General features: G+C 42.7%; 3 protein-coding genes across 3 annotated transcripts in view; all 3 read right to left on the bottom strand.

The window, feature by feature from the left end:
* Positions 1–624: 624 nt before the first annotated feature.
* On the bottom strand, positions 625–3369 carry tlr8a (toll-like receptor 8a; the record flags this gene model as incomplete). Its single annotated transcript, XM_084442909.1, has 1 exon — positions 625–3369. The coding sequence occupies one exon, from the start codon at positions 3367–3369 to the stop codon at positions 625–627; it is 2745 nt and encodes a 914-aa protein (XP_084299035.1).
* A 1230-nt stretch (positions 3370–4599) lies between these two features.
* Positions 4600–8894, bottom strand: LOC311312902 (toll-like receptor 7; the record flags this gene model as incomplete). Its single annotated transcript, XM_084442910.1, has 2 exons — positions 4600–7740; positions 8889–8894. The coding sequence occupies 2 exons, from the start codon at positions 8892–8894 to the stop codon at positions 4600–4602; spliced, it is 3147 nt and encodes a 1048-aa protein (XP_084299036.1).
* Positions 8895–14072: 5178 nt separating this feature from the next.
* The window catches only part of LOC311312903 (FERM and PDZ domain-containing protein 4-like), a gene marked incomplete at both ends in the record, with an annotated part of 35582 nt that continues 34246 nt past the window's right edge, over positions 14073–15408 (bottom strand). Inside the window, one exon of the mRNA XM_084442911.1 lies at positions 14073–15349. Within this exon, the coding sequence (XP_084299037.1) occupies positions 14073–15349 (1277 nt within the window). The remainder of the gene's footprint in view (positions 15350–15408) is intronic.

Below are 15408 nucleotides of genomic sequence, written 5' to 3' on the forward strand. Positions count from 1 at the left end.
CTACTGAAGCGCCGGATGGGTGGGAATTACCAACGCCACGCCTCTGTAATCTGCACTAACCCCGCGCCACAGTCGGTCATCAAGTGAGTTAGAAGTTGAAATCGAATAGACCTATAGGCGAACTAAACTTTTGTCAATGACGACACCATGTGGATGCAGCAAGCATCACAAGGCTTTGGCCTAATATTGTAGACATAGCTCCCTTCAAGGAAATACGGAAGGGATTCTGTACGCTACTGTACGTCGCATATAGGAATTCTTTCTCTATATTTTGTAATGGTGATATTCGAAAGATTTCAGCTCCATGAGTTTCATCTTGAACTGAAGAGAGAGGCAATGCAATAGTGAAATCAAGTTTATTTATTAGTTCAACATATAGCCTATACAAGGACTTATAACATGTAATGAAATCTGAGTGATCACATGATTCATGACTCAGATTGTTTTGGCATCAAGGTAATGAGAAGTATCATAAAAGTCAGTTGTAAGTCCACTTACACAGCTGTACACAAACCAGTAGGCCTACTAACTACCACAAAGTTAAGCCTCAATTTTGTGATCTGAGTTGCTCTGTAAAAGTGAACTATTGGTCTGTGAGTTGGAGAGGCAGCCTCTTCTGCAGCCCTAGCGCTCTACTCTCTGGTTGAAGTACCTAGAGTAGATCTTGCTGTACATGATCTGGTTGTCTGTCCTGATGGTGTTCCTCAGGTGCTGCCAGAACCAGGGTTCTGCCGCAGCGTTCCTGGGCCACTCCACAACGCTGCTGCCACACAGCCTCCTCCGCAGACGCAGGAAGGACGAGTACTGCAGGACCGGCTCCAGGAGCAGCAGCATGATCACGTCCATGTTCTCCTCCAGCAGCCTCTGGTGGGCCTGGTAGATGGCCAGCCTGAAGCCCCCGGTCTTGGCGTAGGCCTCAGTCAGAACAAACACAGTCTTGCAGCTCTGGCGGATACTCATGGTGAGGTTGTCAACCAGGGGGAGCCCAGGGGTCCAGTCTCGCTCCTCCAGGCAGAGAGACAGGTGTATCTCCCCCTTTTCCTCCAGCTGCAACCGCAGGTGCTCCAGGACCCACACTGACACCTGTGGGTCGCTGGTGTCGTATGCAATGAAGGCATCGTAAACTCTGTCCACTGACTTCAAGGAATGGTAGCCTTTCAGTTTAGCTTTCAGGTACTGTAGAATGTAGGAGGCATCCCAGTAAAACAGATGTGCTGTAGTCCCCATGGTCATAGTGATGAGGACAATGAATGTTGAGACAGAGTAGATTAAAAAGGCCAAATTGTCATCTACACATTCTCTAATGTCAAAATGAATGACAGCCTGACCTCTTCTTTCATCAGGTGTGGAGCATTTGACATCAATTGGCAGTCTAGGGATAGCTATATCACTTCCTTCAATCCACAGGATGAACTCTAATAAATGACAGGTGCAATGGAAAGGATTACCCTGCAAGTACAAGGTTTTCAGAAAATTTTCAGCCCCTGATAAAAAGGTGGTCTGTTGGATAGTAGCGAGTTTGTTGTGGCTGAGGTCAAGTGTCGTAAGGCTTTTTGCATCCTTAAGGAATCCATTTGAGAGATGTGCAATTTGATTGTGTCTCAGGTTAAGCAACTGAAGTGTCTTTGTGAATTTTGAAAGGTCTGCTGACACATAATGTAAAGAATTATAGCTAAGATCTAGTTCAAGAAGTTTTGTGAGATTTTGCAGATTTTCCCAATAGAATTTACTGAATGCATTATTACTTAAACATAGCTTTGTAATATTTTGCGGTAATTGTCTATACACTTCTGGTGGTATCATCGAAATGTGATTGAACGATATGTCCAGATAGGTTAAATTCACAAGATGTGTGAAAAGTCTGTTGTATGATCCATCTCTCCCTTTCCATAGTTCCCTTATGTTGTTGCCTTGAAAATTAAGAACATTCAACGATGTACTATTCATCTCCTTAGTAGTTAATGTAAAAATACCATTGTGACTCAAATTCAATACTTTTAAAGCTGGTAGATTTCTTAAAAAGTTAAAATTATGTGTCACTCCAGACACTGCAAAATAGTGTTGGTTGTAGCTCAGGTCTAATATCTCCAGTTTCTTTAATTCACTGAAGGCATCATCATAGGCTAAATCAATCTTGTTGTAGGACAGGTCCAGATATGTCAGGTTTAGTAAGGATGTAAACTCTGTTCCGTTTAGTGCAGCTGCAAATCCATTCCTTGACAAATTGAGACATGCAATGTCCCCATAACCTTCAAACTGCTTTGGAGAAATGAAGAAGACATTGTTTGAGCTGAAGGACAATACGCGACCAGAGTCATAACACTCCTGGCTCACAAGTTTGTGGGATGGTGTATAATTAATTTCTTTATCATTTGATTGAAAGTCTAACAGAGGTGGGGTAAATAAAGTTGATTCATGATTTTGTCCTGAGCCATAACTTAGTGACCCTGTCACAGTAACTGGGTAAAACCTGTTTTCTGTAAGGTACAAAAGTTTCAGGTTTAGAAAATTGTTAAATATGAAAGGATCAGAACGGACAATGAAGTTAGTTCCTAAGTTCAACACCGATAGATTTTTGAGACCATAAAGAGGACTGAGAGAATCTGAATGGATTTCTCTGAAGACAAGACCCTCTATATTTAACGTTTTAAGTGACACCAATTTTGAAAAGTGCTTTGAAATATGTATGGTTTTAGGGTAGACACCAAAATCAAAATTGAATGAAATGTCAAATTTTTCTAGCTTTGGTAGCAGACATAAAAAATCCCCCTCATTGGAAGCAATAGCCTTTGACAAAAGATTGAAAGAAAGGAAGAGTTTTTTAAGATTAGTTAGACTCTGAAACCAAGAGCTGTTGATGGTGTGAAGTGAGTTCCCTGCCAGATCAAGTGTCTCTAGCTTTGTGAGTCCATCAAATGCATGACCATTGATCACCAGTGAAATGTTTTTGCAGCGAACACAGGGATATGGAGCATTTTGACATCTCGGACAGTTACCCTGTAGTTCCAGGATCTTCAAATTGGTAAGGTTCTGAAAATCACCTGCAGAAATGTGTTGTATTTGGTTAGAACCCAACTTCAATGTTTTTATGCACTTTGGCAATCCTTGTGGAACTTGGGTTAAATTGTTGTAGTTCAAGTTTAACAACTTCAGGTTAGTCAATGCAGAGAAGCTGCCACTCTCAATAGTAAATGCTTTTTCACAAGGATTCCAGTAGAAGCAGTTCCTGGACAAATAGAGCCTCTTCACATTCGTTATGCCAGATAGGCTGGTTCCATTCAGTGAAATGATATTATTATTGTCTAACATGAGTGTTTCCAGTTTGGATGGGAGTTGTTTGGGAACCTCCATTAGATGATGGCCATTCATCCGTAATTCACGTAGGTTGATTAGATAAGTGAAGGCACCCTCAGCAATGTGAGTCATATTTTTATGGTTCAACCAATTGAGATTGAGAAAGATCAGGTTTTCCAGATGTGCAAATGCATCACGGGTTACATTTGTAATATGGTTTTCTTCTAGGTGCAGAGATGTTGCATTCCTACTGATGCCATAGAGAGATAACTGTGGGATCTCTTGCAGTCCTCTCCCTTGGCAATTTAAAATGATTTTTTTAGTGGAATCAGTAGAATTGTTGACATGGACATCACATGGAAACGTCCTTGGCATCCTCTCCCATGCAGCAAGTTGGACCACAAAGTAAAACAGGAACAACAATGCCAATTGAAACCAGTAGGCAGCAGCAGCCTGTAAGTATACACATAGAAACACAATAGATGCATTACTCTGTCATTACTCTGTCTTTATTCCGTGTTTACTCCTAATGTGTTGGCATTATGGAACAACCATTCACTTATGAGTGAACACAAGTGACAATTCTCCAAAGATCTAACAATCATTATGCACATAAGAGTATCATGCAGCATACTGTAGAAATCTGCCCACTTTTGAAGGGGACAGTTCTGATGCTTTCCAAAAAAATACTATGAGCTCCTCACCAAGGCACATTTAAAATCAACTCTAATATCACATTGTCTTTATTTTGTATTGATAAATGTACCGTAAGATCAAATTATGTCAGTAAAACTCACCATTATGTTAGAATCCTTGTGTACCTGGGGGAGCCAATACAGATTGCAGTGGCCTTAAATGAAAATACTTGCTTCTTCCCTATAACATACATTCCCCTTATAGTCAAATTACAAATGTGCTAAGAAGCTGATTGGTTGTAAAAACAAGATGGATCCTGTTTGAAAAGCGTGGCATGAGAGAACTGAGAAGTTCTGACTCACTTCCTCTTTAAGGACATGTTGGGGAAGGGAGGCAGATTAACACATAGCACAGTATGTAAAATCATTGCACACATATTCAGTAATTTAATTAAAGGCATGCATTCATGTTAACATTTTATTTACATTGTATTTGTGTTTTCACATCTGGTTTAAATCGGAAATTCACAATGCAGTTGTTACAATTAAGATTTGGAGATTTAACTTGTTCCTTATATACTATAAGTATAAAGCCAGAATAACTAAATCACACTACAGTAGCTCATGTTATGGCATTTAAACAGTCCAGAATTATTTTGGAATCAACTTTTTACAGAGTTTCCCTAAAAAGATTGCTGTATTGTTTCTGACTCTCTGTTGCCAACACACTCCTTAGAGAAAACCAGAAGTAGGGCTGTGCTTGAGGATTTGTTGGCCACTCCAGCACAGAGCGCCGGTACAGTCTCTTTCTCAGTCTCAGGTACTTGGAGTGAGAGGGTGCCTTTTCCAAGAAGATCAAGACAATGACATCATCCTTCTCATCCATAAGCCTCTGATGGGCCATGTAGAAGGCCATCTTGAAGTTCCCGCTCCTTATGTAGTTGTTGGTGAGTATGAACACGGTCCTCTTGCTCTGGTTGATGCTCTGGGAGAGGTTGTCGATCAGGGGACAACCAGGGATCCAGTCGCGCTCCTCCAGACAAAGCCTCAGACAATGATCCCCACAGTCCTCCAGGTGAACACGCAGCTCCTGCAGCACCCACTCTGCCACCGCTGGGTCCCTCTTATCGTACACCACGAAGGCGTCATAGACAGTGCTCTGAGAGGACAAGTGGCCATAGCCTTTGAACTTGGCCATGCAGAAGTGGTAGATGTACCAGATGTCCCAGAGGAAGAGGTGGCTGGATATGGAGAGGGTGAGGAAGCTGAGCACCAGAGAGGTGAGGAGGATGTAGAGAATGATGGACAGGTAGTTGTGCTGGCAGGCTTGAAGATCCACTGAGACCACAGGTTGACCCCTTTGGGCAGCCGGGGAAGCACAGGTCACCTCTGTGCCCAGTCTGGGAATGTTCACCGTGGTGCTGTTGAGCCATGTCACAAACCAGGTGGCGTTACAAGTGCACAGGAACATGTTATTGCTGAGGAGTAATGCATCCATGTAATTGACAACATCATCTGGAATGTTGGATGGCTCAATGTATTGGAGGCGATTGGAACTAAGGTCCAGATACTTCAGGCTGAAGGCATTCTTTAGAAAATCCTGAGAGAGTTTTGATATTTGGTTATTTTGTAAATGGAGCTTTTTCAGAGATCTGGTGCAGTTGGAAAGCATGAGTGGAACCTTTGTTAGGCTATTGCCACTGAGATCTAACACCTCTAAGTTCATAAGATTCCCAAGCTCTTCCCAAGCAAAGGACTTTAACCTGTTGCTGTTGATGTAGAGCTCAGTGAGTTGGTATGGCAGGCCTCTGAAGACTTGTTTGGGAATGAAGTTGAGGTTGTTTTTAGAGATATCGAGGGCCTTTAGATTGAACAGTTTTTTGAAGTAGTTGATGTATCTCATATCTCCATCCCTCCATAGCAGATCTAAACGGTTTCCTGTGAATTCTAGTTTCTCCAGAGAGAAACTCTCCAGCTCTGTGTTTGTCGAGGTGGAGATCTTATTGTCATTCATGAGCAGTATCTTCAGATTTGGCAGATTTTTGGTGAAATTAAGCATGTGGGTCAAACCTTCAGATTCAAAGTAATAGCTGTTTTTGCTGATGTCTAAAATGACCAAATTTCCCAGCTCTTGGAATGCAGAGGAATAGAGCAGGTCCAGACGATTTTCTGAGAAATCAAGGTATTGTAGGTTGGTAAGATGAATAAACTCAGAACCATTTAAACTTTGGCTCATGGCATTTCCAGAGAGATTTAAGCATCTGATTTCGCCAAGGTTTAAGAATTTAGAGTGAAGGAAGAATATATTGTTCCTGCTGATATCCAGTGTTTTTCCAAACTTGCTACACTTTCTATTGACAAAGGAATTCACTATCCCGACTTCCTTGTCCCTATATTTGCAGCTGCGTGCATACTCATCATATCTGAAATAGTGAACCTCTCTCACTTCTCTGCTGTGGTAATCAGCACCTGACATGGGGGAGCCATATACAGGGTCTCCTCCTGAGAACGCAACAGTGACAGGCCCCTCAGAGGGCCATGATATTTTGTTGTCAGATAAATTGATTATTTTTATGCTTTTCATCTGCATCAAACTATTGAGGTCAGCCAGTTTAATGAAGTTGGTGCCTAGGTCAATGACCTCCAGGTTCTCAAGAGAGACCAGTGGTTTGAGGCCTTCTGAGGTTAATTGCTGGAACACAAAGCCCCTGATTCTGAGTACTTTGAGTGACTTCAGGTGGGAGAAAGATTGACTCAACCGCAGCGTATTTGGATACCTCCGCAGCTCGTAGTTAAAGGAAAGGTCCAGTTCTTCCAGGTTGGGTAGAGCTTGTGGGAAGTAAGTAAATGGTACATCTCTTGCTAAAAAGTTGCTAGAGAGGTCAAGTACTCGCAACTCAGTGCATTTACGAAACCATTCTGAAACCACATATGTAAGAGAGTTACTATGCAAACGCAGTATCCTTAGTTTTGACAAGGTTATAAATGCATTGCTGTCAATCTGGAGTGGGGAATCGTGAGGACATGGGACACATGGGAATGGGGCGTTGTAACAACGGGGGCAATTTCCACTTAGGTCCAGAATCTCCAGCCTGGTTAAGGTCTGAAAGTCTTCCTCAGTGACCTTCTCAATCTTATTGTTGTAGAGATACAACTCCCTGAGACTTGTGGGCAATTTGGATGGAATGTGGGACAGGTTGTTTGACTTGAGAGATAGCAAAGTCATGTTGCTAAGCTGCAAAAATGCCCCCTCTTCTACATAATAGGAAACATTACATGGATTACGATAATAACAGTTCTGGCCAAGAAAAAGAATCTCCACATTTCTGACATCTGAGAGGTTTTCCTTCAGAACTGAATAGATGTGATTCACTTCTAGACTGAGCAGAATGAGGTTCTGGGGGAGGCTTGTGGGTATGCTGTAGAGCTGATTCCCATCCAGATACAGAGCCCGAAGTTTCCTCAGCCCCAAAAATGTGCCATCCTCAATGGTCACGCTCTGTGTGCATATGCGGTCCTTGGAGCCAATCTTAATCGGCACACAGTTGCAGCGCATGTCTATCTCTGTGAGGTTCTCCAGCCCCAGGAATGAAGTCGAGTTTAGTCCAGGGATGTGGTTGATGGTCAGGGTCAGGTTGGTGGTGTTGCCTGGGATGCCCTTAGGGATGTATGTGAGTTCTCTCTCGGTGCAGTCCACGTTGACCACACTGTAATTGCTGCACAGGGAGACATCACACGGTAGGGCTTTTGGGTACCAGCCGCCAGCAGCTAACACAGAGGAGATCCACAGGCCCAGCAGCCCCACACACACCTGGAGGGACACACACTCTGGCCTCTGTCAGAGTCAGAGGAGTCAGTCTCATTAATGGTGCCAGTGTAGAGTTCGTGTAGAGGTGTTAGTTTTAAGCAATAAACCACTCGAGGCCGTGTGTTATAGTGATTTTATAACAGCTAGGGGGCGTTGTTAGGCACGATGCGAAGCGGAGTGCCTAAAACCCCCATAGCTGTTATAAAATCACTATAACACACGGCCTCGAGTGGTTTATTGCTTTTATACAACGGTTACTACAGCTATTAGTGTAAAATAAACACACAGCAATGTAAAATATTAACATTTATTCAAAACGAAGCATCATTCCCTCAATTCCGCCGAGAAAAATAGTTCCCCTAACAAATGGGTTGCCAAGCAACAACAACAACAACTACAATGCATTGGATCAAATGGGAGGCGCATTAATACTGAAAATGGAATGATATGCGGTCCCAGGTGTGTGTTACAAAGTATTTTAACACGGCTTCCAGCCAATCAGAATCAAGAACCAGAACTAACCATTGTATAAAGTGTACTAACTAACACCTGAGTGTTAATGTAAAATTAGTGTAGAGGTATTAGTGTAGAGTGTTAGTGTAAAGATAGTGTAGAGTTAGTGTAGAATGTTAGTTAGTGTAGAGTTACAGTGTTAGTGTAGTGTTAGTTACAGGTAGTGTAGAGGGTTAGTGTACAGTTAGTATAGAGTGTTAGTGTAGAGGGTAAGTGTACAGTTAGTATAGAGTGTTAGTGAACCCATCCTCCAGAGTGTTACTGTAGTTTGTGTAGTGTTGGTGTAGAGTGTTAGTTTGTTTAGAGTTAGTGTAGAGTTGTTGGTATTAGTGCCTCCTGGGAGATAACAATAGTCACAGATTAAAACCTAAATGAAGTTGAGTTGAAGTCAAAACATGTCATATATACTGTAGTTGATGCCCCATTGCACAGCTTTTGTAGAGAATTGTGTCTAATCAAGCAGAAAATTATATTTTCATGTACCATTTTCCTATTTTTTGTCATCAGTATTTTAATGATTGAGTTTTCTTAATACATATCCAAAATATACTGTAGGCATGCCAAAGATGTAAGGTTTTCCTAAAAGAGGTTACATGTTGGGTTATAAATAAAAATTTATAAAACTACATTCTACTCACCATCATGTGTAGTTGCATAGCACATGAATACTTCTTAGCAAGAGATCTGTCAATGCGGTTATCTGCGTGAAGATGGAAGGAGCTGAGGGTGCACTAGGAATGATCATACAGTATATTGTAAGATGTGATGTTATTCACAGGGTGATGAACTTCTAAGCAACAGATGTCTTGGTGAAAGACTATAATTAGTGTTGATCACTTCCCTTTTGTCTCACACCAGACTAATCTCATTCTGTACAATATCTATTTTCGAGGAGTAAATAGTATGTATAGATGAGTGTTTCAATAGTATTTAATGTATAATGTAATCTCCAACATGTGCTTATTACAGTACATACAAATCTGAATCTTTCTTGTCTTTAGATTTACGCCAGTATAACTTTGTATGTTTCCTGTGGTTACATAGCTGATTTGTTACAGTCTCAAGTCTATTTTTCCAGTAAATGAAAGCGAAACTGAGGTTTAGATCTAGAAAAATAACTATACGTCCCATCAGGTGTTCATGTCTAAAAGTATAAAGGACAGCAGGTATACATACATACATACATACATACAGTAAACTGTATACTGTAAATACATACATACAACGCTGTATGTTGTGGTTGGCTAGCAATACCATTGCGCAGAGCCAACTGCCAGCACAGACTGTAGTCTCCATCCTTCACACAGACACAGCCATTATAATTACGTGCAGTAATGCAAAAACATTGTCATACAGTACAACTTAAAATGGTTCGGGTGAGGTCCGTAATGGAAATTCTTTGTTATTAGATATTATTTGAATTCATTTGACATACTAGACCTGAGTTAGATCTCTTTAAGTGTTTGCTGTTTAGGCCACAGAACTGGCCTCTCATATCTTGGCTAGAGAAAGAATGCCGTGTACTTTGTAATCTTATGTTTTTGGAGAAGTAACTGTCTCTGCTCGCACCCCAGTCATGCCAGTCTCTCTGTCGACAAAACAGGAATCCAGCTAGACTTCTAGGTTTCTGTCTTTGACTGTATAAATGTTGACTGTAACCGCAGATCTGGGCCACCATTTCTCACATTGCAGACTGCTGTGTGAATAAAGCAACTGAGATTTGACGGTCCCCTTCTTGAGACGGGTTATTGGGGGTGTTTATATGTTATTGTGCTGTTTGTATGTATTGTATGTGGCTACTGTGCTGCTTGCGTGCTTGCATGTAATACACTTTGTTAAACTTAGAACTTTGGCATTGAATCTTTCCTGAACAATGCTCTGTGACAGAAATTTCCACAACAATTTGGTGTCAGAAGTGGGATTGCACAAGTGACCAGGATGGACTCTGTGCTGACGGTGATCAATCATGTTGGGTAACCAACCTCAAAACCTCACTGATCAAATCGGAAGAGAGGAGGACTGGAGGCCGGAGTCTGGACTGTTCACTGTCACATTCCGGAAAAGAACTAAGTAAGTGTGGATTTTTCAGGATATTTGATACATTTATTTACATTGACATGAATTTTGGGAAATTTTGTAATATGGTTAAAGTGGATTTTTTGACAGTAATTTGATGATAATTGATTAATTACCATCAAATCACACATGATAATTGATTGAATTGTCAAGTTCGTAATTTTTCTATTATTCTGTGCATTGTGAGTCTGGTTGGGAAAGGTGGAAATTAGGACACACCTAACCAACATTTTACCAGATTTGAGAGAAATCAGAACACATACAGACGTGTATTGTGTTAAAAAGTTCACGATCGTGAAGATCGCCACAATAGTTTTCTAGAAATTGCCCATTCAATCAGTGCGTGACCTGAGGGAACGACATGTTCGGGGAAGGCCAGGACGGATTTACAGTATAATCGTTTAGGAACCAGCTGTAGGATTGCGTAAACCTGGGAACATGCAGACTCTCATTCACAGGAAAAAGTAAAAGAGTGAAAATTAATTAAATTAACTAATTGACTAGAAGGAGTCTGACTAGGACACACCTTACCAATGGTTTTACCAAGATTTAGAAACGTGGACACATACAAACCTGTATTGTTTTCAAAAGTTAATGCCCGGGAAGATTGCCGCAATAGTTTCTTAGACATTGTCCATTCAAGCAGTGTGTGACTCGAGGGAACGACGTGAAAATTAATTAAGTTAACAAATTGATTAGAAGGAGTAATTATAATTAAAATTAACTGTATGAACAGAAGAAAGTTAATACATCTAAAATTAACTAAGTGGTCAGAGTTAGTAGGACCAAGCAAGGATCTGATCTTGATTGTATTATTGTTGTAAATTGCTTATGTTTTGTTGATGTTTGTGTTTGCTTGTGAGCTCGTCGTCATTGGAAATGAGGGAAACCTCAATTGCCCCACGAGTTTAAATAAAGGTTTGAAGGAAGGAAAATAAATAAAAAAGAAATATATTCAAGGAAAATAAATGGCAATTTAGTTGTGTTGTACTGTACATACACGGGGTTGTACGGGATTGTTGTATTGTGTATTGTGTTGGAGAATTTTATTTGAAATAAGTAACAAGTTACACAATTGTATTTTTTAATGAACATGGAAAATTCTGACAGTAAGACAGGTTCACCAGGGAACGACAATTTGTCTCCCAATATGTTATTCATGCAGAAGAATTATGGTGAGAGGAGTCTAGCTCAATTAAATAAGTGGATATATTTAGTATTCACAAGTAATGGGAGCTTAAGTATGAGGCAGTTAGAACAACTTAAAGAAAAAATCAAAGCGGAGGAAGTCAGTAAGAAAAATAAAGCCAAGGTTCAGATAGATTGGAGAGCACTTGGTATGTGAATAGAAGAGGCTAACATTAAGGAAAGACGAACACAGACCGGGAAAGCTAGGACTCAACCCTTGTCTCGGTGTGTTCAGGTGGATCTTGACCTCAACCGTGCCCCTCCACCACCACCATGTGTGCCATCACAAGATGACCAGGGTGACGAGGACAGAGCTGTGGGGGGCCAGCAAGATGCCTACAGGGCCGCTATCGAGGGTCTCTGTGAACGCATGAGAACGGCCTTTCCATTCAGACTAGACATGACAAAAGTCAGCGCCAGCAGACAAACTCTCTTGTACAAAATCTTGTAATGACTAACTCCATCGTTTGACCCAGGTCCGCAATGACTGTGATGGTCTGGATCAACCTGACAATCCGGCAGAGGGAGCGGTGAAGTAGTCGGTCTCTCGCCTGAGATCGCAGATCAGACCAAAAAGAATTGTGTTGGGTGGAAAATTGCCAAATCGGACTTGGTTGAGGCACATGCTGTCCACGCTGAGAAAACTCTCAGGGACTATGTGAAGAAAAAAGAAGAAAAAGTTTCTGTCCTTCACAACGTGACTTTGACTCTGTACCAGGGAGAATTACAACCATGGACTGCATCCCCTGCAGATCCAGAGGAATATTTAGGCATGGAACATAGATGTGCTGTGTCAGTTTCATTTCCTCCCTCACCACAACTCTCTCTGTCATGCTGATGTTTAGTTTTCATTCGATATCCCCAATTCGGTTCCACATGTATCACTAGTGAAACATTGCTCTGATGCATGCAAAATTTGGGCGTAAAACAATGTGCACAGGTTTGTGGGAAGCCACTAACGAACCGTATGTCAAATTTAACACATTATCGAAAGTTTTAGAACTCATGTTGTGAACCTTTGTTTCTGTTGAACCAGTGCCAGTTAAAAGGGAGAGGGATGCCTCTGAGAGAGGCCCTAATCACCAGACCATGTAGTGCTGTGTTACTGTGCAACCCTTTCCACTGCTTTATCTCAGATTCATAGACAGGTTAAAGAGGCGCTGCAGACTCCTGCTGATCGCAATCTCCACAAATTTGTGATGTGGTCGTCATCAAGGACTTCCAACGACGCAGCTGCAGCCAGAGACGGTGGTTTGGAATTAAACCAGGTGTTGCTGACCACTCACACACGGTGAAGGTGGCAGAACGAGTGACCTGGGTCCATGTAAACCACTGCAAAGTGGCACCAGTTTAGGCCACAGAACTGGCCTCTCATACCTTGGCTAGAGAAATAATGCTGTGTACTTTGTAATCTTATGTTTTTGTAGAAGTAACTGTCTCTGCTCGCACCCCAGCCATGCCAGTCTCTCTGTCGACAAAACAGGAATCCAGCTAGACTGGGGGGTGGGAAGCGAAGACTGGGAAGTAACTCAACCAAGGTTTCTCTCTTTGACTGTATACATGTTCACTGTAACTGCAGATCTGGGCCGCCATTTCTCACATTGCAGACTGCTGTGTGCATGAAGCAACTGAGATTTGATGGTCCCCTTCTCGATACGGGTTATTGGGGGTGTTTGTATGTTATTGTGCTGTTTGTATGTATTGTATGTGGCTACTGTGCTGCTTGCATGTTTGTTAAACTTAGAATGTTGGCATTGAATCTCTCCTGAACAATACTCTGTGACAGAAATTTCCATAACAGATCTTGGTGACATTTTAAGGACAAACTTGTTTTAAGCTGTAGAAAAGGCTGAAGAAAAGTTAACCTCAACAAAAGTCAACAGATGATTCTAGCTATAGAGAACAAATTACATAGTTAATAATGGATAAAGTCCAAATACAATGTTGTTAATAATAACAACAACAACAACAATAATAATAATAATAATAATAATAAAGGAAACAATAGCCGACATGAGGTTTCAACTTTTTAAACTTTTAATATGCTGTAGTGTTGACAAAAATAACAGGAAAATACTCACTGATCATGTGCAAAGTATTCAAGAAACTATGTTTAATTCAGCAAATGCAAAAGACTGAGGTCTGGATATGGACTGGTTTTCAATATAATGTCTTGTCTTGCGCATTGATTTGTCTAGAGCAGAGCTGTTTGTATTATCTTTGTCATATCCATTATGTGTAACATAATATTCATACATAATGATTTAATACAAATAAGGTACAGATACTATAAGTTAGTTAGTCTACACAATATAAGAGCCAGAATATGATTATCAATTTGTAAAATTACATCATATAATATACTGTATGATATTCTTTTTCTCTGAGGCCTGGATAGAATTTATTTTAAAAGTGTCATAATGATATAATTAATATACTTTACATATCAAACAAAATATACAAGGCAAAGTTTGTCACAGAGGTTCACATTGGCTGGGCAGAATAAACCCAATTCTCTTATGTATGGCTTTCAAATCTCTAATCAAAGACAAACGTGTTTACTTATTAAGCAATGTTTTAAGTGAGCGAGTTAGAGTGTTGACAATGGCAGACATGGTGTCGGCGTGACACGTCAGTGTGTTATTCATACTTTGGTCGCCGGGGGGGCCACCCCAGCACGCCTCTGCAGCATGGAGCAGACGCACGTAGTTGATGACGAGCTCGTCCACCGTGGCCCCCACCTCTCTCTGGAGGGCCTGGCTGCTCAGGCCCTCCATCAGGGACATGCAGGCCTGAGTGAGGCAGCAGAGGGTGTGGAAGCTGTGGGTCAGGCTGAGCAGCAGCTCCTCAGGGTTGCCATGCACCAGGGCCATCTGGCTGCAGGCACTGTCCTGCGCTCTGGCCTCCGTGGACAGCAGCTGGCTGTACTTCCCCAGCTCTGCCTCGCCACTGACCTCCGACCTCTCGGCCCCGTATTCCTGGCCCGCGCCGGTGTGCAGCAGGACGATCATCTCCAGGGCGTCTCTCCGCGCGTCCGGAAATCCCCTGGGGAGGCTGTAGGTCTTGCCCTTCATAGAGTTCACACGGGCAAGCCTGGCTTTCAGGCTCATGGCTTTCCCGTCGGTGGCCCTGTTGAGCTGACCAGCTGCGGGGGCGGCTCCTGCGACCCACTGAGAGACCAGGCTCTCCGCCTCTTCGCCACTGGGGGCGGGTCTCTGGCCGCTGCAGGATAGTCGCTTCAAGGCCTTTTCTCTATCCTCGTCATCACCATTGGACTGGGTCCTCCTCCTGAGAAAGCAGTGGCTGAGCGGCCCGTGGCACCTCCAGGTGCCCGTGTCCAGCCTAGTTGGCACAGTCCTGAGCTGCCTGGCATCCCTCGCCACGGGCAGCACCACGGAGGCCCCTCTGAAGAGCCTACCGCCACAGAAGGGAGCACTAGCGGAGCCCTGGGGCAAGCACTTGGACAACTTGGTCTTGGCAGAGAATCTTCTCTGTGTTTTCGGAGGGTTGAGAACTCTCCTCCCACTCAGAGTAGCTCTGGTTTTCTCCAGCAGTGCCTCGAAGCCGCCGGAGCCCGGCGTCACGCTGCCCCAGCCCCTCCTCAGCAGCCGGCCCGTCCGAGGCTTCCCAAGGCTGCCTGCGCCGGAGTCACACGATGGTACGTTGAAGGGGTAAGGCCGGGCAGGCGGAGAGGGCTTTGGCTGGAGTTGTGGACCGCTGGGTGGCTCTGTGCTACTGGCTAATGATGGTGGTGAGGTGGTAGTGGCGTCGTTCACCTGGTTAGAGAGAGCTGAGGAGGAGTCCTCTTCATCAGCCGTCTCCAGCTGTGTGCAGGCTACACTAGGGGTAGGAGGAAAATAAAGAGGATCATTAAGCATCTCCCTGATTATGCGC

The sequence above is a fragment of the Borostomias antarcticus genome (genome assembly GCF_949987555.1).
Source record: "Borostomias antarcticus genome assembly, chromosome: 9".
Taxonomy (NCBI): Eukaryota; Metazoa; Chordata; class Actinopteri; order Stomiiformes; family Stomiidae; genus Borostomias; species Borostomias antarcticus.